This window comes from Pocillopora damicornis, chromosome 7, assembly GCF_964200805.1.
Source record: "Pocillopora damicornis chromosome 7, jaPocDami1.2, whole genome shotgun sequence".
In the NCBI taxonomy this organism is placed as follows: domain Eukaryota; kingdom Metazoa; phylum Cnidaria; class Anthozoa; order Scleractinia; family Pocilloporidae; genus Pocillopora; species Pocillopora damicornis.
The window spans coordinates 4,471,400-4,497,169 of NC_142676.1; the positions used below are offsets into that span (position 1 = coordinate 4,471,400).

The 25,770-nt window shown below is 37.4% G+C and overlaps 3 protein-coding genes across 12 annotated transcripts in view; 2 read left to right on the plus strand and 1 right to left on the minus strand.

The window, feature by feature from the left end:
- Positions 1–839, plus strand: part of LOC113686050 (putative skeletal organic matrix protein 5) — a 30,981-nt gene extending 30,142 nt beyond the window's left edge. For all 10 annotated transcript variants that reach the window (XM_089212171.1, XM_089212168.1, XM_089212177.1 and 7 more), the window contains one exon: positions 191–839. In XM_089212171.1, coding sequence (XP_089068297.1) covers positions 191–721 — 531 coding nt within the window. In that variant the 3' untranslated portion in view covers positions 722–839. The remainder of the gene's footprint in view (positions 1–190) is intronic.
- Positions 840–2,446: 1,607 nt separating this feature from the next.
- LOC113686048 (uncharacterized) lies at positions 2,447–11,583 on the minus strand. The gene is made up of 6 exons (XM_027203640.2): positions 11,424–11,583; positions 11,241–11,305; positions 9,488–9,598; positions 8,661–9,028; positions 5,951–6,362; positions 2,447–5,012 (listed from the first exon to the last, which is right to left on the minus strand). The coding sequence occupies exons 1-6, from the start codon at positions 11,527–11,529 to the stop codon at positions 4,725–4,727; spliced, it is 1,350 nt and encodes a 449-aa protein (XP_027059441.2). The 5' UTR covers positions 11,530–11,583; the 3' UTR covers positions 2,447–4,724.
- Positions 11,584–11,838: 255 nt separating this feature from the next.
- LOC113686052 (uncharacterized) lies at positions 11,839–25,570 on the plus strand. Its single transcript, XM_089212200.1, has 28 exons — positions 11,839–12,020; positions 12,099–12,184; positions 12,767–12,878; positions 13,017–13,069; positions 13,690–13,772; positions 14,269–14,346; positions 14,656–14,710; positions 15,645–15,743; positions 16,046–16,101; positions 16,412–16,475; positions 16,726–16,835; positions 17,247–17,328; positions 18,080–18,152; positions 18,395–18,458; positions 18,689–18,799; positions 19,449–19,520; positions 19,859–19,994; positions 20,227–20,358; positions 20,578–20,640; positions 20,892–20,967; positions 21,719–21,941; positions 22,748–22,757; positions 23,228–23,330; positions 23,613–23,656; positions 23,750–23,826; positions 23,967–24,052; positions 24,433–24,462; positions 25,327–25,570. Exons 1-28 carry the CDS (start codon positions 11,945–11,947, stop codon positions 25,455–25,457), a joined length of 2,385 nt encoding a protein of 794 aa, XP_089068326.1. The 5' UTR covers positions 11,839–11,944; the 3' UTR covers positions 25,458–25,570.
- Positions 25,571–25,770: the final 200 nt, after the last annotated feature.

Below are 25,770 nucleotides of genomic sequence, written 5' to 3' on the forward strand. Positions count from 1 at the left end.
CAGACTCAAGATAATTACAACCTCCAAGTGGAATTAGAGAGGTTCGGGTTTAGGGCCGAGATTTTGGAGGTAGTAATTGGGATTAAAACGGGAAAGGTGTTTACTGTGTTTCTATTCATGCATTTGAATTTCATTGTGGTACAAAGATGTTGAACAGAAATAATACGATTTGATTTGTTTTATTAATTAGGACACCTTTCATTACAATAAGTTAATTTGGACCAACACGCTAGGATACAACCCTTCTGCTGGCTCGATTGGGTTTGACGGGAATGAGACAATGTTACCAACATACTGGGAAACGAAATTCAGCAGGATCTGTCTCGGTATGAAAAGCGGGAAAAAAGTCAACTTCATCGCCATCAACAGGCCAGCTTCCTCCCTGTATTCTCTGATCGCTGATGGGAAATACCGCCAAACCTCACTGGGCAGAGACAAATGGAAGTCACTGCTTCCTTCAAATGCGTCACTACAATCAAACTGCAACTGGGAAGGATTTAACGCATTGTGTGCAGGTTCTGGCGCCATACAACCCAGGGCTCGAATCGGTATCCTTGCTAACGAACAGTATCACTGCAACAGCTGTGATTCCAGGATCGGTTTTGGTACTGGAGGTCATCCTGACTACTCGAACTCGTGTGGAAATGTGGCAGTGCACCAATGGGGAGCCGATAATGGGGATAAAAACATCAAAACTATGGGCTACATTCTTGTTCAATAATGAAGAAGTAATAGTCCCTTTTTGGCTCCAGAAGGAGCGAACAGTTTTTTATCAAAAGCAAAGCCTAAGAAAGACTGTGATTCTTAAGTAATGTCTAAGAATAAATTAATGAGCAAATATTTTGTCTTGAATGGATGTTTGTGTACTTATCATCCCTAAAATGTTTTATGTAGCGCGAAAAACAAAACGCTTCCAGAGTCTACCATCAAAGCCATTAACAGCGTAGAATTTTGACCATTATAGAATTGTTTGGTCCGATTTTTTGATGCTTATGAAATAAATGTTCAGTGAAGATTGTCATGACGCAGAGCGAAGGGAAACATCACCAATAATATTCTTTCAAAGAGTTTCTTTCGTACGATATGGCCCAATGTGCCATGTAACCTTGTTGCCTCCACTTGTACTGGGGAATACCTGGTGTTATTGTGTAACTGGAACATAATATCGATCCACCTTTGTAATTTTGAAACCCCTCTATGTTCGAAATACTCGTAAGTCGTCTCTTTTATTTGTACAAAATGCCCATTTGAAAATAACTAGGTTGTGTCTTCGTGCGTTTCTCCCGCGAAACGTTTTACAAGCTAAACTTGGTTGCAAATAAACTATTTGGAATCAACATAATGACCAGCTCAGTTGGTAGAGTACTGCACCGGTATCGCAAAGGTTATAGGTTCAAATCCCGTACATGCCTGAATTTTTTCCTCTACTGCGAAGTCACGTCTCTATCCTCAGATCACGTATGTGATTATCATATATTCACGTCAATTATTCATCACTTCACGGGTTTATTTGGAACCAACATGATGATTAGTTCCCAATTGTTAGCTTAATTGGTAAAGCACTACACCGGTGTCGCAGAGGTCATGAGTTCTAATCACCTACAGGCCTTACTTTCACTACTGTTCAAACAGTGTTTATTACTGCGAAGGTTGCTTTCATATTAACTGCTATCATTGAGCAGATATCTGGAACCACTAACCGTAAAGTAAGCCTTTCAAGTGGACAATTTATAGTGAGCGAACCATAACTCTGGCCTCTAAAATAAAAAGCCACCTCAAACTTGACAACTATATACCACTTTCCCCTCCTACCCTTGTAGTTTTTAAGAACAATTGGCTCCTTATGAGATCCAGATTGGAATTTTCATGTCGGTATTATGGCCATCTCAAGAAAATAGCACATTTCAGATTCTGCGATATCAAATTTCATATTTTGCTATGGTTAAATAATGATAGATGACACAACTGGAAACTAATCCTGATTTTGTTTATCGCCCATTAGCAACCGAGACAAAAAAATTACAGGAACTACTTGAAGACGAAACTTTAGACGCAAAATCGATGAATTGAAATCGCTTCAGCCCACTGTTTTCTTCATGAACTTAATATCATCTGGTGTGAAACTTACTGCTTAAGAAACCAGTTTTCGGCTGAATAATGCATCTTGGTTTATCACATACTGCACGATAAAGCTAGTTACGAGAAAGCTTACCCTTTCGACAGGTCGAATCTGAGTCGACCTCTGATTGCGCCTAGCGGATCATATTTAACAATTATCCACCGATGTGGAGGTGTACTGTGGTGGATATTTACCTCACCGCGACTTTCACCGACACTGAAGTGAATAATTTAGTATGTAACATTCAGATATCGAAAATTTAGCTTATATTTTTCAATATACCAAGAAAGGCTCAGAAATTTAACTCTTGACGCGCGAGGTGAATAATACTTTAAGTACTCACATGATTTATTAAGACTTCTTCAAAACAAATATTTGGTTTCATAAAAAGGGTTTTGCTTCTTAATTGTGGTAAAGTGCAATAATAATAAAGTATTATCGCTTGTCTCGCGATATGGTCACTAACGGTTTGAATCGCGAAGTTTCAACTGCATACTGTTTGTCTTCACCAGGCGATAAGGTCGACAGGTTTTTAAAGCAGGATGCTCCGCCGTGATTGGCGCGTTTCGATCCTTGATATTAGTGAGTTGTTCCCTCGGCGGTTTGCTGACTACGGCTCTCCAGTTGTTGTGTTTTTAGATCGTGGCCGTCCACAATTCAGGGATTCCTATTCCACTGTCCCTGTTGGTATTTTTAGGGTGAAGTCTTATGTGAATTGCCTCTTTGACCCTGCGAGTGTACCATTTAGGATCACGATCAATAATCAGTGATAAATGGTACACTCACAGGGTCCAAGAGGCAATTCACATAAAGTTCATGAAGGAACAGTGGAATAGAAATTCCTGAAGCGTGGATGCCCACGATTACACGTCTTGCTCGCTAGGAAGACCCAAAACCAGTCGACCTTATCGTCTAATGAAGACTAGCAGTATGCAGTCGAAACGTCGCAGTTCACATCATAAGTGACCATGTCGCGAGAGAAACGATAATTCTTAAATATTAAAAATTACACGATTTAAAATAATATAAAACTTGTATAACATTCTTTAAATTATCACAGTTTGTGTCTTCATGGTCAATTAAACCCTTAACTCTTAAGATCTGATTGTTAATTCACCCCCTTGCTGCCACTCGTTTCCTTGTAAATTAGTTACGATAATTTAATGTTAGATCAAGAAAACAACTTTAACCTGGTAAGTCTACAGGACAATGTAAGGATAATGTAAAGATATATTACATGTTTATCACTTGTAGGAGTTAAAGCGTTTAGCTACTGAAGGAAAATTCATTCAAATTTCAGTTCAAAACCTATCGTAATTTCTGACTTAGAATTGTTATAGCATGTGACTTATAAGTCACTCAATTTTAAGACTTCTCCAAGCACTTTATTCATTTTCCAAATTTTTTGAAGTCTTAAATAAGTTCTGAAAAATCCACTTTACAACATGAAATTCTTTAGATGATTTTTCGAACATGAGAAGGATTTTTGACTCTGTCAGTTTCTAGCTGGGATCATTGTAATTATGAGTCTGAATTGATCTGCTGACATGCCACTGTGGTAACAAAATTTAAGGGAGAGGATATTCCTTTCAGTAGCATCATTGCGAACATAGGGACTCTCTATTTCATATTTAGCGATTCTGATCTGAAAAAAAGTGTATTTTAGATCACAACAACAGGATTAACAGAAATTTTGCCTAAAAGGATAAGAAAATAAAACAGAAGGGGAAAAATTGTGAAGAATGCCGAATAACCATAGAAATAAATTATTGCATTGAACTTCTTATATTAACTTAAGAAGTTTTCTTGAAAAAAATTTCCTGCCTGTGAAATTGAAGACATCAACAATACAAAACAAAGCTTGCTGTAGCTTTAAAATGTCTCCCAACTCAAAATATATTTCCCCACGGTCCTTACCCAAGGATCATACAAGAAACACATCGTGACATAAGCCGAGATTACATGGTGGTAAAATACAGTAGCAATGAAGAATGGACGTTTTTCTAACGATTTGGTCACTTCGAATGTGGATCTCAACGTCATTTTAGCAAAAAACGACAGCACCAACGACAAGAAAGTGACAAAACAAAAGAAAAACTTTATGATATTTCCAAACTGTCATTTGCGGACAAAATTTGGTAACATTTCCAACCTTCTTTAGCGGAAAAACGAACAGGAAATCACCCAAATTTAGCGTACTTTGAACAGAGAAACTACGTGGGCTAATTTATCATTATCACCATCGCACGCTTCTAAAGTAACTTAGCACCGATCTCAAATGTTGTGCCCGGCGGGAGTAGAACTAGCGCCGAGAGACTAAATGGATCAGGACGCTCCTACAGCGACATTATTCACCGTCGTGATCACTTGAGTACCCAAAAGTTTTATCGGTAAATTTCAGTGCTACCTTGGAGGCTATACTCGCTATCTGCTTGGTCGAAAAAGAGAATTCGCTGTTCGTGCATTTAAAAAGAATATGCCTTAAGTGAATTTTTCCACCTGACGTAGTGTGCATAACAATTAGTTAACTTTAACTAACTTTCCATTAACAGTAACCTTCACATTGACCAGCCCCGACTGGAACCAACAGTTAATTTGCCAGTAATTAATTTTTATCGACGACTTCTCGCTTCAAAACGTCCGCAAGAGCTCGCCGCATCGCTAGTTTCTTTTCTCCATCTTTGTCGCTCGTTGCAGCCGGTGAAGGGACCTGCTCTCCTGCTGTGACCTGACGTGCTGCTCGGGAAGATGTCGGCCGGGCCTTCGGCTGTTGTTCGGTGTACTTCGTCAAGTTTTTCTCGCGTTCTTGCCTCTTCAGATCCATGAGCTTGTCTCGCTGTTGTTTAAGATAGGCAGCTCGTCTTTTCATCTCTTCTTCGCTTACCTCCTTTGACTGTTAACACAAAGAGGTACGTTTGATGAAAATTGAGAAGTGACTTAGATTACAACAGTAAATTTAGAAGGTTCCGTGCTGGCACGACAGAAACGCTGTTGTTTCTTCACAAAGGAGGTTTGAGGTGCGTGACAATAATCACCGTGTGTGACTGTTCTGCCTCAGTGATGGTGTGACAATGGTCACACTACAGAGCTAAACACGCAGCAGTATCTGAGAAGTTCGCATTTTTGTTGGCGTAACACTCTACACAAACTACTGAGAAGGTAACAGACACAGAACGCTATCAGCCTATGTGTCGCAAAATCCAAACCCACTGACAGAAGTAACCAGTGAAACAGAGCAAAGCTACCCATCGTAAGTAACTATTTCTCCATGAGAAGGTAAACGGTGTAGGAAAGAAATTGCTTAAATCACACTAAACTGTGAAAACCACCACACAGAAAACAATTATGAGCTAGGGTAAATTAGGTGAGACTTTCTAATTGAAACATTTTACATTCAATAACTTTGTTGGTAAAATGATTTGAAATTCCCTATAAATCTATCTACTTGACGCCATGTTTGATATCGCGTGATGCGGTTGAACAAATAACCTAACTTGGGGCAGCTGTCTTTTGATGTAAATTAATGAAAACTACCTTGAGCGTGGGAGAGCGTGGATGCCCGAAACACAATTTGGGAATGACGCGAGATTTATCGACCAATCACAGGTCAAAGAGAAGCAAATTTTGGAGTCCCTTTGACACCAACGGAAATTAGTGGAAGCCACATCTAAATTAAGCATTTGATAAAACCTTGGACCCAGGGCGAAACGAAGACAAAGGGCGTTTTCGGATTGACGCGCAAATTTACTTAACGAGCTTCCATAACGTTGGACTACTTTCTCGCGTGATAAGCGATTATCACGCGTGCGCGCAAACACTCGACAAGTTTACCTGCGTTGGCGTGACACTGGCATTGTTAGCAGCGTCCTCCTTGGCGCTTTTTAACCATCCTTCTGCTGCATTAGCTGGTGTATCTGCTTTCTTTGTCTTTACTGACAGGGGCGGTAACCCAGAAGCTTGACTTTTAGGCTGAGTGGGTGACTTAGATTTCACAGGGGAGGGTTTAGGTGCTGTCTTACTCGCAGCAGGAGAGGCTTTAGTCGCCGCTTTACTTTCTGCAGGGGAGGGCTTGGGAGCAGGTTTGGCCTCAGCAGAGGTGGGCTGAGGAGAACCTTTTGATGTTGATTTTTTCACTTCGTCCCGCAATTTCTCCACCTCGGCTGTCTGTATCTTTTGTGCCTCCAATGATATCTGAAGTGCTTTTTCTAGCTCATCTTGCTCTCTTTTGGCTATTTCGGTTAGCCTTAAAAAAATTAAAGAATTAAAATTAGCAGAAAAACAAGACGTTTCGATATCACCTTAGCTTACAAGCAGGCCTTCATTCTATGTACTGCAGGACGCACCTTACTCCGCCTCCGGGAAGATTTGAGACAAGTTAGGGACAGCTCTGTCGAGGGTCTGGCACTAATATTCAGTTCCAGACCCCTTACAGACCTCTCGCGGGTTCGCGTAGCTCAAGGCCTTAAAATTTCCCGCGGGCAAATAAACGCCCGGGCCAAAGCACTCCTCATAAAGGCCTTACCCAAAGGCTACTATCACTTTGAAATCATTTTCTAGCGAAAAAATAATTGCTTCGATCTTTGCAGAAATTTGAATTTTAAAAAAATATAGAGAATGAAGAAAATGAAGCTGAGAACCGCTAAAACGGCTAAAAATCCCAAATCTTGTTGCAGTAAGAACGTCAAAAGAGTGAGACAGTTCCACTAAATGGTTGTTAAACGTTTCCCTCAAAATGTCATGGAATATCCAAGGAGGATGTAGAATTTTCACCCTTTGGAGAAATTATGATATAACTTTCCATTAAAATATCACCCTTGAAACAAACATGAAGGTCACATGAACAGAGGAAATGATCCCTGAGCAAAGAAGCTCTTGATCGTTAAACAAACTCTCCTTGACAGTACCTTGGGAAATATATAGTGTTCAGTAGAAAGAATCTACAGAGAGTAATTGGAGTGTTAAAGGTTAAACGATTCACTTTAGAACAAAGAGTGAGTGTTGATGACCTAATACCCAAAAAATCAAAAAATATCCACAATTAAGAGAGAAGAGCATTTTTAAAACCTATTTGTCACTTGGAGCCTTCTTTTCCAGGTTTTTCCAGTGTTTGCGAAGATAAAGATGTTCTAGGGGTGTAGAAGATAAAGGCTCAGAAGATGGAAAAAAAAAACAAAAAAACAAAAAAAAAAAACCAAATGTTATAGAGCATACAGGTAAGCTAGGAAGTAGTCAGCGGATGGAGTTGGGTTGCAGAAATTGAAAGGAATAGACAGCCACTTTTAACTTTTACAAGTGGAAAGGAAAGGAAGCACACCCCTTTTTGGGTTAACAGAAGAAATATGTAATTGTGAAAAATCACATTATTGAAATAGAAATTGTGTAACAAATTTGCTAACCCAATGGGATAAGATGACGTATGCCAGTTGTTAAAGATCATGTGAATGATTAAGAAAAATTGTGCTGCAGCATATCAAAGTCAATGTTGTCCACAACGTCACATACCTGTTTAGAACAGTATGTGGAGAATATCCTTACTCATGTTAGGGTCTAAAGAGGTAATTTAGCGTTATCAACTGAGTTGGTAACGTAAATTGGCCACCGCAAAGTGTTTTAAAGCTGACATTTCAAGCATTAGCCCTTTGTCTAAGTGAATGACAAAGGGCTAATGCCAGAAACATCAGCTATGAAACTTTTTACGCAGGCCAATTTACAGTGTCAACTCAGTTGATAATACCAAATTACCCTGTTATATTCTCCCACCAATGCAGCACCACAGTTTCTTTAGAACCTTACCCCCTTATTTATTAGACAAGTGCGTAAAAGGTTGAATACTCAAAGTCACTTCATTATGGAAACCAACACAAGTTCCACTGGTGTGCAGTTCTTGATGCAAGAGCAAGATAAAAAATATTGATGGCAGTGGAAAATAGATCAATTACTTTCCGAAATTCAAATCAGCAAGAAACACTGACAGTATCATTCAGTGACTCATGTGATATCATTTGGAACAACAGTGCAGTAACTCCACAATTGCTATAGAAATTATTAAGGATCTTGCATGGGCAACACCAGAATTAAAATTAAAAAAATAATTTTAACACAACAGAGCAACTCCAACTATATTGCTTTCAATTGTTTTCAATCACATCATCTTGGACCTTCTTCATCAACTACACTTTCTAGCGTTGACAAAAACAAAGATCCTCCAATGGAATAATGAAGATAGACTCAGATGATAAGAGAGAAGATTAAAAAGAATAAATTTCAAAATAAACAATTAGATTAGTCCTATTAGATGTGACAGCTCTTCAGAGAAATGCAGTTATATTACAGTATGCAACTTATTTAGAAAAATGTCTCAGTTTAGTCAATTAATTTCAGTGAGAAGCCTGGTGCTTGAATAGTCTTTTTTTATTTCACCATTATTAAAAGCAGGTTTTGCTGAAATTTCTTTTGCCAAATCATACACTCCTAGTCAGATAAACATTTTAACTCTCTGCAAGATAAAATATTGGAAACAAATAATGTAAACACCTGCTACCTTTTACTTTCTTCTGTAGATTCTGCCAAAGTCCTTTCAAATTCTTGTTCTGTTTTAGCCTTGGCATCTTTTTGTTTAGACTCAAACTCTTCCTTAGATCTCCTCAAAACCTCCTGCATGATAGCATCTTCATCTGCACCTGGAGGTGGAGGAACAGAACTGGATGGAGCCATAGGAACTGACTTGGGTGGAGCCACAGAAACAGGCATCGGTATTTGATTTTGCATAGGTATTGGCATGGGCATTTGGACATTATGAACTTGCTGGAGAAGCTGCAGAGCCTGTAGTTGAAGCTCAATATTTTTCTGAATCATCAGTCGCTTGAATACCTCATAGTCTTCAGCAGCCCACATGTGATCAAAGACATCCTGTTGAAATGGATACAGAAGGAAAGTTTTAGACTTAACAGTTGAACACCTGTCAGCAATAAAAGTTTAAAAGGCAGAAGTGAGAACAGCACAGAATTCAGTATTAACAAGTAAAATATGCAATTCTCATGACAAGAAGGAACATTCCTTAACCCTCTGACTCATAAGAGCTATTAGCGTCTATTTTTCCTAACAATATCACCCCTGGATCACACACACCACCTAAAGAAGCTCTCGATTGTTACACAACTTCTTCTTTTTAACTCCTTAGGAAATGTATAAGGAAAGGTATGGAGAAAATGTATACTGATGCTAAGGTGTAAAGCTTAAGGGTTATTACCTAGAAAAACGATGGAATGCTATGGGCTAGTGTAACTGTAATCAGCACACAAAATTGCTTAAGTCTAGATGTTTGTATGACTCAGGATGTGGCACATCTTTTTAATCTGATTTACTCACCCTGTTTATAGAATTGAACTGTGGACTGCTTCTTCCTTCCTGACAAGCTTTCATGAACTGTTCTTCTGATATTCCTACATCTTTTATAAAGCTTGATAACAAAGTGTCCACCTTTCAAGATAATAATAACAATAACATTAATAATATTGCTGAGGGTACCCATCACTACAGATGTAAAAAATAAATAAACTAATAAATAAATAGCACCAAACACAATGTCTTATGAAACAATTTCTGGTGCCAAACTTTAATACAACATTGATGGGTTAAAATCAATTTTCTTTCACGTTACACACAGGATGAATTTCAAATGAACAAGTCCTAACTGACAGATGCTTCAAGAAAATTGTATTTAAATAAAACCTTAGTATACAACTGGGTTTAAAAGAAAGCTATAAAAGTGGGCAATAAAAATCATTGTATGTAACTTCTTGAGTTGCTATTGGAACAGGATGCGAATGTGACTGGAATTAAATTTTTTTTAAAATGGGAGTTTTTCTCTGTTTGAGTTTAACCTACTCAAGAATCTTGAAGGATACATAGTTCTCAAATGTGTTCAAAATAAGCAGTGAAAAAATAAAGGGTGCCTCAGGACTAAACTTGGCAAGTAGTGAATGTAAAATGTGGTCACAGGTACACAGACTTATTACAGGTACTAAGAACTTGAGGCAGGGACACTCTTATCTGTCAAAATATTTCAAGGAAATTATCAATATTCATTAGAGTTGAAAACGAATAAATCATCAGTGGATACATATAAATAAATATATATATATATATATATATATATATATATATATATAGTGTAAAATTTGACTTAATACGTAAAACAGTGCTCAATACATAGGAATAGAGCGATGTATATATCGTGGTAAGAAAAAGACAATATATATAATATATATATATATTGAGATAGGGAAAAAACAAAGAGACAACACTTTAATCCCTACAAGCCTGTTTGGTGATTACTCACTCATCAGGAGATTTTAAAATTTTTTTCCCTATCTCAATATATATGGCGCTCTACTTCTACGTATCGAGCACTGTACTACGGAAAAATCGAAACTCAGACTTCCTATATATGTATGTATATATATAAATTTCTCATTGGTTTTACTGGAGTTCATGAAAATCATAAAGAGGTAATATTTGATAGAGTACATGTAAACTTGACTATGAAAAATTAAAAACCCGTCAGTAAAAATTCAAAACTAAGCAAAATAACCAACGATGTACCGAACAAATTATTTCAGCAAGTGCATGTCTGTGTGATACATTTATTATTAAATGTTTTGACAATCATTTGAGTTATGACTACCAGAGTTGCTTTTTGAACTCAAATACCATTCTTGACCTATGGTTTGAGTCATTGAGCCAGTTGGTGTCTTGTCGTTTTGTTTGACTATGACAGGGCGACAGCTGGGAAACAACAATTGGTCCATTTCAAAGGTAAGCTTTCACAGGCTTTGAAAACCTTTCCGGTGTAGAACACGTAAAAACTAAAAATCGGTCCCACTAAGACGAAACACTCTATCTTATCTACAGAAACGGAGGCGAGGGGATGAAAACGATTTGATCACAACCTCGCATTTTCCGATAGGTTGCAAGAGCAACAACTCATTACGTTCAAGTACATTCCTAGTGAAGGCAAACACGAGAGAGATATGAGCGCCTAACATTTACAAAAGTAAAGCTTAGAAAATATAAGTAAGCTAACGTAGAGAGTGGATTTTCATTTCTTGTCATTTCTTACCATTTCCTTGTACTTTTTGTGTATTTCCTGATATGCTTCGTGGTTTTCGCCGTCAGGATCAAATACTTGAAAAGATGGAAAACAAAAATTTAATTTCTCTTGAGGAAATATCACTAAGCGTCACGAGCACTCGACTTCGATAGTAGAAAAAAAAAACCAACTACAAAGGAAAATTGTTCTTACCAAGCGAATTTTGTTCTATGAAAGTACGCACTGGATAATTCCATATTGGTGAAGTTAAAAAGCCGCCAACGGCATCGAAAATGAACTCCCCTTCGACAGTAGCCATCTTCTTGAGACTGAGTTCCGCAGTTGACCTCAGCTGCACTTCCTGTACCTTGGAAACTACCTCGCTGTGGCGAGATCATAATCTACCTTTTAGGGAGGGGATAGGAAGGATTTAATTACTCCTAAGATTGTCAAGTACCATTAAAAACCGATTTTTTTTTCAGGGACAAAATTTTGAGAATTAACATCATACTGATAAAATATTACTGCAATCCTATTCTGCCAATATTTATTGCCAATGAACATAACGTATCTAGAAGCTTTCAAATTACACTCTCCCCTACTTAAAAAATTTTTGTCATATTATTTCAGTGATTGCCACTCTCCCCTGGTTACATGTAGTTGACATGGCGATTGTTGAAGGCAAAGCCGTTGTTTGCGTGAAGTTCTAGCTAATATTATTTTTTGACCTTAGAATGTTGAAGAGAAGATCTGAGTCGACGGAAATAACACCCTTGGTTAACAGTGCCGTTGAGAAACTTCAAGAACTCGGTAATCAGTGAGAAATATTGTCAAAAAGACAACAACCATTAAGTTGCATAGTTAGAAAATTTGCCATTTACGTTGTAGGGCACCATGTTAGGACTAGAAGAGAAGGCGGGGAACCTGTGGATACTTCTGGAGTGGACGTGGTCGTTAAAGCCCTCAAAGATCTGGTAGATTGAAATTAAAGATACATTAGCAACTCACTTTTTTTATCCTGGGCCTTTAAAGTTATCAAGCTGCCTGATACCTGAGCAGATACATATAAAGTAAATCATTAGGTACCACAAGGGATTGTTCAAATCATGAGGATTTTCTTGGCCAAAAAAGTTTCACTAGAGAGCATTTATTATTCAAATGATGTTTTTATCTTTTGAATTATGCTTCAGAACAGCTCAAAATGTAGCTGCTTGACAATTAGATCATCCTGTCAAATTTATATCCTTCTTTGCGACTCATATTTTATTAACTTATAGCTTGAAAATTTTCGTTAATTCATTGCAATTTCTTAGGTGATGATATTCCATTTCTCATCATTGTTGTGCCCTCTGCATGTGACTGTTTGCAAATTTATATTTTCTCATTTTGCAAACTAGACAATAATTTGATTAAATTCTCATGTTTACAGCTAATGGTAAAGCTTTATATCATCTTTGTTGATTGAATTAACCTTCAAATCATAACATTTAAAAAAGTAATTTTTGTAATGACAGTGACTTAATTCTTGTTTATTACACCTATGTATGTCATTATAGGAAGAAGAAAGATTGAAACTCCATGAACTGCTTGAAACAGAAACAATTACAGCCAGTGTTCTCCGTTACAAACTTAAATACTTTCCAAGCGATATCAAATCAGAGATACAAGGTATGATAAGAATTTTGTGACTTTCCTTGGGCATTGCATGTTCAATTAGGCAATAGACTGCACTTTACATTGGCCATCTGGTTGGATATAACATTGTCTGGATATTAATAACTACATGTATGTACTTTTTCTGTTTAGGTGCTGTATATTCAGCTAGACAGTCAAATGAAGCAGAAATAATGAGACTAAAGGTACTTTTAATTAGTTCAATTTTTACATTTTCAGATTAGTTGATCACATACTCCACTTCTCCTCAATATGTCTTCCTTCTGTGTAATTACCTCTCTTAACTAGTGTTTTCTACATGGTTGATTTGAGTTGCAAGCTATAAGGCCTCTTAACAGCAGGCACTGGCTTTTCCAAAGTTGAAAAAATGCTATCCATTGGATCAATCTCTATCTGGTGGATATCAAAGTACACATCATTACTACTTTTCTACTGGATAGCGGTTTATCTGTTGGATATAGTTTTATCTACTCTTTGAACAACAAAACCCAGGAAGTTATCCTAATATGGAAAGTTTGAGGCAAGCAGGATGGTTTGCATGCTTTTTGGCTTTGATAAGTTTATCTGGTTTCCTGGATTGAAAGGGGCCTTCTCTTTGCCAGCTTAAATGCAAGCGTTTTTGGGCTCTATTTGAAAACAAAAAGAAATAAAAATAAATTTAATAAAATCTTAAAATTATTTTTACTGTTATCTATTATCTTTTATGAAGGTTGGTAATCTGCATGATAAATGTGTTTTTTTATCATGATGATATATTTTATTTCATTACATGTCTAACATGCATAGTTGTCTCTATCCATTTTAGACTCAGCTGAACACTATCATCACAAACATCAAGTCCCTTCAGGACAGACACGAAGAACTTGCAAAGGAAAATGCTAAACTGGAGTAAGCATTGTTTACTCCCTTTAAAACATAACAGGTCTATGTGATATTAATCCTTTGGCTTTCAAGAGTGATCAGCATGTTATTTCTCCTTACACAATATCACCCCTGCATCACACATTGAGGTCACAAGAAAAAAGGAAATGATCACCAACAAAGGAAGCTCTTCTCTTGTTTGTCAAACAAATCTCCCTTGTCAGCACCTTTTATAGAAAACAGTTTGGAGAATATGCACTCTGATGTTAGGGTGTAAACTAAAAACCTGAAATAAGTCAGTATCATGGTATGGCCTCTTTTACTTTTAATATGAAATCCAGAAGTAAACAACATTTAAAACTTGGAATGAAGTTTATATTCAAAGTTGAACAGATGCTCATGATATAAATAATCAGTATTTGTTTACCAATTCTATAATAATTGAAATCATAAGTATTTACATAAAATCTAAAATATTATTAATATGAAATGAAAATGCATAGCAGGGATTTATACTTTCTAGGCCAGAGAGGAATGACATGCAAACTGGACATGATGAAATCATCGCACTTCTTAATCAGAAGATGGCTGATAAAGCAAGGTAACAAGTCACTGATTGTGGATTCAGAGTGAGAAGGTGGTGTATCTATACAGTGCACATTACAGTGCTGAGAGATATTTAGTTCTAAGGCTTGGAGGGAGAGGGCAGGACTCTCTTATTTTGCACCTGGAGCCAGACATCCTCAGTCCAGCCCTCCAACTCATTCATTAAGTACTGTCTAACAGGGTATGGTTATCAAAAAACTGAGGTGATTTTCTTGTCATGGAGATGTATCCTATTTTGATGTTATAAGCCCAGAGTGTAGTGTGACTACAAAGTTATTGACTTGATTTCTTTTTGCATCTATAGCAAACAAATTACTCTTAATGAAACACGTGATAAACTGAGGGAAACATACAAAAGGGTAAGATACTAGATTGTGGTACATGTAACTATCATCCTCTGATATTAAATTAGTTGGGACCCCTGAATTAACCAGGCACACTGTTCTCTTTCCCCTCTTGGACTTCCAAGTTTTTCAACTACCAGTTTTCTCAGAGGCCAGGGGTTAGAGTGGCAGAGAATATGCCAAGACTGCCCCAATAAATATGTCCATATGCATAGGACACTGTGAGCTCTCAATGCTTATTCCTGATGTTTTGAGACTTTGTTGTGTCTTTCATTGAGTTTTTCAACAATTTAAATTCAAAATCAATTGTTATGATCATTATGCTTAAAGCTATTTGTCCGTAATAGTTGGTCAGTGTTAAAATTTGTGTGACCTACACTTTATGGACACATTCGTTTTATTTGAGACACTTTTTACCTCTCCTGCCCATCTCATAAACACATTGGCAATCAACAAATTTAGAGGAGGGTTTGGAATTGTGGGAAAACAATATCATAACATTGTTCTGGAGAAGTATCGAAACCAATTATGTCTTGAGTGTGGCTATAATTTCCTAGTACAGTAAATGGTTTGAATAGGGAGAACATAGTTTATGATGTAGTTGGATCATTAAGATGAGAGTACTCTCAAGAAGGATTATTCTGATAATGACTGAAATAACAGTGATGGAAGCCAAGATCAGAGATGACTTTTACTAAAATTGTCAAAAAATCGGCCAGGTACTGACAACAGTTCTTCTCAGGACTTTTTTCACTATGATGATCAGATTTCATGGGCAAATATTTCCTTGTGTAACAACTGATATACACTACAATGTTTAAAATCCATAATTCAGTTACTGGTATATAAGAGTTCAGGTAAGAATATTATTGCACAACATATCACACTGACCACTGTTGTCAAGTGATGGCAATTGTTTTTAAATTAAATTGTTTTCTCCTGTATAAAGATAATTGACCTAGAAGATTCAATTGTTCAGTTGAAAGAAGATTTGGTTCATGAACGAGAGGAAGCACGACTGGAAAAAGAAAAGCTTAAACAATCAGTGGTGAGTACTTTGGAAATTAAATGGACATTTTATCCTTTTTTACCTGAAATTATGACTCAGTCTGTCAATCTGATTACTACTTTGCATTTAAGCAGTATAATTTTTAAAACACTCTGCTAGAGGCCTTTTATCTGACATGTTATGTATAACTGACCAGTAAATGACAAATACATGACAGTTAGTTGTACAATTACCATTTTTTCGCATAGTGAATTGATTGATCTATGCAGATCTGATGGTTATGTTGAATATTTATAATAATTGTTCATGGGCTCATCATTGAAGATCAAATTTCTGTGCAGGCTGACACTCAGAAAAAAGCAGAGGAGCAGCGCAAGACAAATATTGAAAAGAGAAAGTAAAAACCTTTACTTCACTTTTTATCAAATTTTATGGATATGAAAAAAATATATTTGAACTTTATCAGATAGTTCAAGTTTCTACTGTGTCACATTACAATTCATTTAAAATTTGATCAAGTTATTTAATAATGCAATCCCATAATTCACAGTGAGGGAGTATTTAACATAGTAACTGAGCTCTTCGTTAGATAAACTAAGTTTGTATAATTATTTTTCTGGACTTATTCTTTGTTATTGTTTTATTCTGTGATTTTAACCATAAAAACCTTTTAGTTTGGATTTCTCCATGAGTACTATTTTTTTCAGGGAAATTGACAAATTGCAGGAGGAGTTGGTGGACAGTGAATCAGTTTTAGACTCTAAGAGAAAGGTGCGTTACTTCAACTTCCAAAGTTTGAGATGAGTTTATTTCTGACTAACCAAGCTGCTGTTACACTGTTGTTGTTTTTTTTTATACCTTGATCCTTTCCCATGAAACAGCATTTATTTTCTTAAGGATATACTCGCAGTTGTTTTGTGTTTCTTAGGGGTTGGAAAGGAGAAAAGAAAGAATTTTGGTGCAAAGATCACCAGGTTCTTAATGTAACTGTGTGTGTTATCACTTGAAATGTCTTTTCTAGAACATTAGGAAGTTTGAAACATCACGTAACAGGCTGGAGGCTCAAGAGGTGCAACTTAACAGACAACTTCAGAAGGAAATCAAAGATAATTCCGTATTGACGCAAGAAGGGTGAGTCAGATGAAGTGAAAAGAAAGTGTATGTCATGTTATAGTCTCTGTTAGGTCAGACATGATTTCATTTTGGTGGGGATTCCTTGATTCCTTGATTTTTTTGTCTGCCACAGTCTTCGATACAAAGCACTCTGGATAAATTTTCAGTTACATAAGAGCCCAAAAGAGATTGTTAAACAAATTTTTAGCACCTTTAAAATAATATAAAATTGTCATCTTTCACGCTGTGGAACAACAATAAAAAATAACTACATAGAACAGTGCATAAAATGAAAGGGAGTGGATGAAAGGTAATGAGAGGTTTTCAGTCACGGTGCATTTAGTTCTCTGACTTTTAAAGACACATTTGAGTCTTCATAATCTATCATTTACTGCATCAGCAAATGTTGTACTTTTTTCTTTTCTTTAGGATGAAAATTGTCAAAGAACACAATGAAATGGCTTCACGGTTGGAGGAGAGAAAGAAGTCATTGCAAGTTCAACTAGAAATGGTGTGAATCCTCAAATTGCGGAATTATAAGGCAAAACGAACCAAAGCGATTTTTATCTCTTGTGCAGGGCGTGAAATTGCGCCTAATACAGACGCCAATGCGCCTAATTTCTTCACTTTGGCGACCAAATCCTGAAAGTTAGTCGCCAAATTGGCGACTAGAACGTTTCATCATAACCTTACCAAGAGATATAGTGAATCAAAAAGATTTGCAAAGATAAATCCGCGGCAAACTTCCTCGTTAAGTTTGTTTCCAAAACGTAGCACATGCATCTCGATCGATAACTAGACGCCATCTTGGATTTAGATGAGCCTGAACGTGGTATATCATCTATCCTAGTGTCCACTTTGTAGCACGTTAAAGATCTTTTCCCTAACTTAATTTTGGAGGGTCTATCTAGAACGCTGACAACGTAAAGATTTTGTTTGTCTTTGAAAATGGCGACCAACTTTTTTTGAATTGGCTACCACTTTGAAGAATTTAGGAGCCAAGTGGCTATCAGAAAAAAAAGTTAATTTCACGCCCTATTGTGTAGTACTACATAGATCACCTCTCCATGAACAATGTGAATGTGCAAGACAGGGAGGAATTTGATTTAAGATTGCTAACCACAGTAGATAATTTAAGGCTAGTGGCAAGTGAACCGAGGAAAGGCTGTAAAACCAGAGGAAAAAAAAAACAGCTGTAAAACCGGAGAAAACGGTTAAACCCATGCTGAACATGCTGTTTTGCTAAATTTTTTACGTTACAGGTACTGAATCAATTGAAAGAGGCAGAAGAACAAGATAAACAGCTGACATTTGAAAAGAAATCACTTGAAAAAGGTGACATCTGCAGCAGATTTTTTTAGCTGCTGTGGGGAAAAAATGTCTTTAAGGAAATATCATTGTAAAAAAAATGGAACGCGAATTTCATTCGAGGACAGTTGTGCTAATTATATGTTTCATTTATACCTTGAAAGTTTTTCATTCTTTATACAGTTTTTTCTTTCCAAAGAGTGTTTCAACTATTGAATTTTAAATTGAAAGAGCTGAAGTTTCTTGATTGTAACTTTTTTCCCCTGTAGATTATAAAATTGCCATGGAACTTCAGGAACAAGACGCTGAGGTGGTACGACACCATGAAAGAGTGTAAGAGGCATTTGAGTTTTATGTGATGATTGGATTTTTACATTTTGAATAGTCAAGCAGTTAAATTTTTGCACAAACTTGATTTGACAGACGTTTCGTTGTAGGCGTGAGTGTGAAATTCGGGGTTTTCACCGTTAAGACACAAAATTACGTACATGAGTGCAAGTTTCTCAAATGCAATCTTCTGTAATTATGTTTAAAATCAGTTTTGTTTCTGTTTGATTGTACAGCCTTGCCAGAGGTAAGGAATCGTTACATAACCAAAATCAGCAATGTGCCAATGTTAGAGCAGAGAACATGGAGTTAGAGGAAGAGATGAACCAGCTGGAGGAAAGCCACAAGTAAGGAATAAATCATAGGTTAATGACCCTTGAAAACCCAACGTCAGAATGTATATTCTCCATACTGTTCTCTATACATTTCCTTTGGTACTGACGAGGAGAATTTGTGCATCAATCTAGTCAAGAGCTTCTTGAATTGGCGATCATTTCCTTTATTCTCATTACCTTAATGTTTGATTCGGGGATGATACTGTAAGGAGAAATTAAAGAAGTTAGTCACTTTCGGGAGTTAAAGGGTTGACTAATTTCTGTATTTGGTTGCCTCATGAGATGTTTGGTCTATGAATCAAAGCAGTCATGAAGGGGCTTAAAAAAAAGCGTTTTACTGGTGCTTACTGCAGCCGCAAGCCAGTGTCTCTTTTCCCTGGAGTTTGCGACAGAACCGATGCCTGTATCGTTTAGTTGAAAAAAAAATCCTTAAAAAAATCAAGTCACTAGATTGGATGATGTCTAAGTGCGCCATAAGCAGCTACTCTGTTCTCCCGTTCGTTTGTTCGTTCACGTCTTAAAAACACTTGCATGTTCGACCTGACACTGACATTATGAGGCAAGTGATGCAAATGCGAATGAATAAGTTTTTGTTTTAATTCCTCAGTTGAAGCTAGATGATTCGCAAAACTAAAATCAGCTGTTGATTCTGTCTCCTCAGAGCAACTGTAGATGTATACAACAAGGAAATCGAAACGTCCAAGAATGCTTTGACAGTGGAGAGAAAAGACAGGTTAGAACCAAAGAAAGATGTAATCAGTACATTTTGCCTTGACAGGTGCGTGCACTTGTCACGGAAAACTTTTGTTATTGTGGCTTCAACTCCCGCTCTTGTCAGCTAATTTGCTTTTATTTGCAATTTTTGCATATCAACCTTACTAAATATTCTAATGAATGATGATGTAACACGTTGCATCAATTTTTCCTCGGGCAGAATCTTGCTTTTATAGTTATTTTTTATTCCCTTAGATCTTCGGTTCTAGAATCGGATCCGCCTAAAATTACCGGGTATGGCTACTTTCATCGTGTGTAGGGATTCATATATTGAATCAATCTCGTTTTTGACTGCAGGCAAGTTTTACAAAAGAAAAGAGACTATGTCACGAAGGAGTCGAACGAGTTCAAAGGCGAATATGGACGCTATATGGCTACAATGTCCAAGAAGGTCACTGAAGGGAAAGCGGAACATACCAGGTTAACAGAGCGTGTGAGTATAATGCAGTCTGAAATTTGTAGTTACAAAGTTGAAAATCCAGGACTTCATTGGTTGTGCTTTTCCTTGCCTTGTGATTGGTTCTGAAAACGCGCGGCAACCCCTCGACCAATCAGGTTGCAAATTTATATAAAACTAGTAATGACTTGGTCAGCGGCTTTTCCAGCGCTTGAGTTGACTGCGTTTTATTTTCTACTTAATGTGTATGTTTTTTTTCCTGCTGCAGGGGACTCAACTGCAAAAAGATTTGAAGAAGGACGAAGCGGACATTATCAGTAAACAGAAACAGCTCAAGAAAGCAAAACACGATTACACTTCACTTCAAAAGCAGCTCAAGACTCAGCTTAAAGCTCTTCAAGTAAGCTGGTCTAACGTGTTCAGTTCTGTTGTTGCTTAATAGAGTTCATTTAGTGGATCCAATGAATGAGGGCGAAATTTGGGACTTTTTATCAGTTTGGTAGAAAACTATACAACACTCTTCGTTAAGAGATTTTCCTGTACTTCCGCTCTTGCGTGCTGTTTGTAACTTCTTCAATAACTGCTTCAAATTTTAACAACAAATTTTATTTGATTACAGGAAAGTATTGATAAGTTGGAGAAAGACAGGAACAAGAAAAAAGATATAATCCAGGACAAAACCGTAAGAATGATATCTCGCGTTTACTGCTATGATTCTCTTTAACGAATGCGCTTTTCCAAGAAAAATTGATTTTCACCGTATGTTAGCATAGAAGAGGACTCAAGTTGAAAAACACTCGCTGAGGTACAATTTCCTGCTAAGGGTCCTTGTCAATTTAACTACATGAATCATCGCCGTCCGTTTTAGTCTGCTCTAGCATGAAGGTTACTCTGTGGATCACTCGTCGATGATTTGCGTTCTTACCTTTGCAGCCAATCTTCAAAGATCTCGAGGTTCAGTTTAAAGAAAGGACACACGAGTTTGACACGACAAAGAAGAACATAGTCGGTAAGTAACGTCATAACAAAAAGTAATTTTCAGTGGAATGTCGAAAATAATCTATGATTGTATTGGTTCTCCTTTCATCTGCCTTTTCATAGGTCTAGAAATTTTGCGCAAACCTCTCGACCAATCGGATGTAAAGCTTAAATCGATCGCGATTTTGTCGTCTGAGTTTTCCCGCGCCTCAAGCATATCTCTCGTTTTCTCTCCGATTACTGATTGGCTCCTTGTGATATTTTTTTTTGGACGGTGATTGGCCGTTGAGATCATTTCGGTTTTGGTTTTGAGACACTCATTCGAAAAGCGCTCTAGTATGCGAAAGTTGTCAAAACGCCAGCTAGTTTTTTCTAAAATTATGGTAGGAACTCAACGAAACTGGAGAGCAAATTTTTTTTCTGTGAATTAAGTAAAGACTGATATTCAGTGCAGAACACAGGGCAATCATCTAAAATGTGATTTGAGATAGTGCTTGTAAAGGTTTTCATGATTATATTAGAAGGTATTACAATGAAGAGACAGGGTGTTGCTACTCCTATACGGAGACGGAGATGACCTTTTTTCTTTCAAAATTAGATTTCCTTAGTGGTAAAACGCTTAAGGCAATGTTGGACTAAACATTTAATCCATGTAGAGAGAATTTAAGAGGAGAACTGTCACACACATTACAAACACGCCGATTGGTTTCAAAGCTTACAACACTGACGATATGAAAGCGTGATAAACATTCTTTTTTTCTTCCCATCTCTTGATATCACAGACCTAAAAAACAAAAAAGCTAGTCTGGAGACATCTGTTCAAAGGGCTCAAAGAGACGTGGATAAGTTAGCAGAACCACAGACTCGTTTACACGGGAAGCTGAGGGAGAGACGGGTAGAGGCCTTGGAACAACTCAAGAACCAATCAGAGGACGTGAAGAAGATTGAAACAGAAATATTTTCATCCGGTCAGCGGCTTGGGGCAGTACTCAAAGAGAACCACAGGTATAATAACAAACCCACCTTAGGGGCAAACAAGGGGGGAATAAGTGTATCTCTTCATTAACCTTTAACCCCATGGTATAATGGGCAAGTGTAGAATTGTTCAAAAAAATTCTACCGCTTACGATTGAAACAACTACCCAGGTTACGGCTTGTAAGTCTTGAAGAGTGAAGCTTAAACTTCTGTAGTGTACTTCAAGTTCAAGGAAGTTTGACCCGTTCTCTGTGAACGTAAAAATTGTAATTTAAAGTATCAGTGACCTCCCTCTTCTTTATCCAGGGCCTCTTTCTATGATGCTCCTCCCTTCTAGGACCGCTAGTTTCTCATAAACCCCACTCCTGTTATGCTGCCTTTTTCTCCCCCCCCCCCCCTCCATTCATTGCAAAATTTTTATTCATTAACGCTTAGAGGAGTTTAAGTACAAAATAAACTTGTATTCGAAAGTCTGTTATAGTTCCCACTGATTTTGAACATCGTGGCTTTTCAATTAAAGAATTGCCTCTGTACATAGTATTCTTAAAATCTGAGCCAAGGTGACAATTTATGGCATAAGTAATGAGGAGGCAAGCCGCCAAATATCTCCATCCACCCCCTGTTTGGTTACCCTACCCTCTAGATCTTCTTTGGTATTTCTGGTCAAAAACTGAAATGGAGCTAGTTCTCGAGTCCGCTGAACCTTTGCTGATGTTCTCGACTTCTAGCGTTGTAAATAACACTTAAATTTCAATTACTGTTTCGAAGAAGTGTGTGCATGTCGAATAACAGTTAACGCTTTTATAATGCTTTTCTTTTTCATGTCATGCACAAGATTTAAGCAGGTATGTGACGATGTGGAGAATTTTGACTATGACACGCAATGTCAGCAATTTTGTTAAATCATTCATCCAGCCTTTAACCACCTCCCCACATCAATTCATCCCATTCGGGGTCCCGCATTTTCATAAGTTTGAAGTAGATTATTGAGATAAGCAGAGTTACTGCTGAAATAAGGCAAGATTGACCCTTTACACTCTAGTATCAATATGCGTATTCTTAATACTGTTCTTTGTATGTTTCCTAAGGTGCTAACAAGCAGAATTGTTTAACAATCAAAAGCATCTTTAGTTGATAACCATTTCATTATTTCTCAAGACCTTAATGTTTGATTCAGGGATGATATGGTGTGGAGAAGTTAGGTACTAGTTACTCTTAAGGGCGAGAAGTTCAAGGTAGCGAAAACTGACTTTTCTACGGAGAGCTTTTGCTGTGATTTTTGAATAATTAGTTAATAATTCTACTCGTTCTACAGGCCATCAGACAGCTTGAAGCGGAAATTGAAATCACACGGAAGGCAATGATCGCAAACTCTGGAACAAGAGAGATATTGCAAAAACAGCTTTTGGAATACAGGGGTACGTTTTCTGAAGCTGTCTTTATATGCTTCCGTCTTTCCTTTAAACCTTAAACTTTTGGGTTTATAAAATAGAATTCTAACAGTTACCGTCGTATTCATCTCAAACCTGTGTGGTTGCATGGGCTGTAAGTCTGTGTGAGGACATTTATTGTATGGAATAAATTCTGGGCAAAATGAAATCGTAGTACTTCTGAAATAAAGTGGAAAAGCGAACAGTGTTCAGTATATGATTGTACTGCCCCTCGATGACAATGATGTAATTTTAAGTTTTCATTTTCAGGTAAGCTACACGAGCGCTGGAGAGAGGACTTCAACCTTGATAAAGTAAGTGCTAAAAATCTTGATGGACGGAGGCAAGAATCTCTTGACATTGCATCAGTGTTCAACTTCTTTTTTACCTTTTCTTGATTAAAACAGATTTATGCTGAACGAGATTCTCTGATGTTGGAGGACATTGAAAGACTTCAAGAGGAAACTAGTGTGAGAGAAGAAAGGTAAAAAGACTGTCAGAAGGGAAACTAGATAGAAATACTTGACGGCTGAATAATATGGAAGTTTCTCTGTAAGCTAAAGAAGGCCAACTGAGTCTTGTAATTATGGCACTAATTATCTTGCTGTCTCATGCTGTATGCAGGATTGATGAAATCCATCAACAACTCGAAGAGCAGCTGTCGGTCTTGTCTCACTTCATTGATGGAGTGGCAAACTTAAGACCTAAAGGTTTGTCTGGCGTACTTATTATGGCGCTTTTTGTTTGACTCTTGAAAAAAAAAGGAGAAGTTATCACAACAATCATCCAGAACACTGAAAATAGAAAATCACTAGGCGTCATTGAGAATTAAATGTAAAAGCTTGTATAGAGACGGGCTCAAGCGCGGGAAAACGCGAATGACCACAATATCCAACGCCTTGAGAGGATGTTTACTTCCCCCTCCCCCCCCCCCCCGGCCCCTTATAGGATGCTTGTTGTTTGTTATATCCTACGAGTATTTTTATTGAAGTTTTTTCATAAGCTCACATGTATGGGACCACATTTTCATGCAGCTCTTTCCCCCAGTTCCTATTCGAATTTATGTAATCTCTTGTCCATTCTTTTGCAGACACTGCGCAATCAGAGCGTAAATCAGAAGGTACGAATGCATTTACATCCCTTAAGATTTATCCCCACTCATAGGCTGGTTTGAAAGGATCCTTGCTCAATTTATGATTTAGTTTTGTAGCCGTTTTTTAACTTGTAACTTTTGCTGCAGTGATCTATACAACACTTGTGTTTTTGAGCTTGGGATTTCTATGATGAGGGTGTAGCCTGAATCAACACTGAATCACGCACAGAAATAGAGAGCGAGTAATCTAATTATTTTCTTATGAATTGACTATTCGCCTAAACTTGAAAAAAGACAGGCTTGTGTTTTATTTTGTTTTTTTTACAACCGCACTCTGCGAGGCTATTCTCACTATTCTTTATCTATCAAGGAATAAATAGCGAGTAACGTATTCGTAACCGATCAGATTTCAGAATTTTTAAGAGAATTCTGGTGAGTAAAGTGGAAATTCTAACAGCGTGCAGTTGTAAACAAAATTAAATAAGAATATGGGCTTGTGTTATGGCTGTTTTGAAGACCATTTAATTTATACCAAAACAACTAGGTTATTCGCTCTCGATTTCAAGGGCTCTAAGCCCTCCTTAATTATCACGCGATAATGTAATCGTTGAATAGCATCCACCCTCTACTGTGTTATTTCTTATTAATATCAATATGATAGGCAAAACATTACTTAAGTGCTTGTGGATTCGAATTGATCTTGTCGTGTGTATAATAGCTCACGAGTGAGTGAAGCGACCATAGGAAAATTATTATCATCACTCGAAGATTAAATTCGTACCCAAGCGACGCCATTTAATATCCGCCCTATTTCTGTTGTTCCATGGTCTCCTCCTGCTCAAATTTGGGGGGTATCGATGGTTACTGATACGAAACAATTTTGGTATTTAGGCGGGAAAAAGATAAAACCAGGAAAACCGCTCCACGGATCTCCGCCACTGTCACCGAAGCCCCCACCCAAATCACCGACACGGCGAAAATCTACCAGTGACGTCAGTGCTCCCGCTGAAAGCGATTTATAAAGTAGAGGAGATGCCTTGATGGGTGTGTCGAGATAGCATTTTATTTTGCTGTCACTAGGGGGGTTATTTATCCTGAAAGCTTTTGTAAATAAAGGTATCTATTAAATATTGAAGGATGATGTTATTCATTGAATAACAAGGGAATACTGGGAGAAAAAAGAACTCCGAGTGTTCCCAATAGGGGTGGAACCTACGATGACTCAAGTTGCACGAGTTGTTGCTCTGGACGAGATTTCATTAGAATCAAACGTTTGTAACTCTTTCCCCGTCCCCGTCCCCCTTCCTCTTTTTATGTCAGTCCCTATTCAAAGAG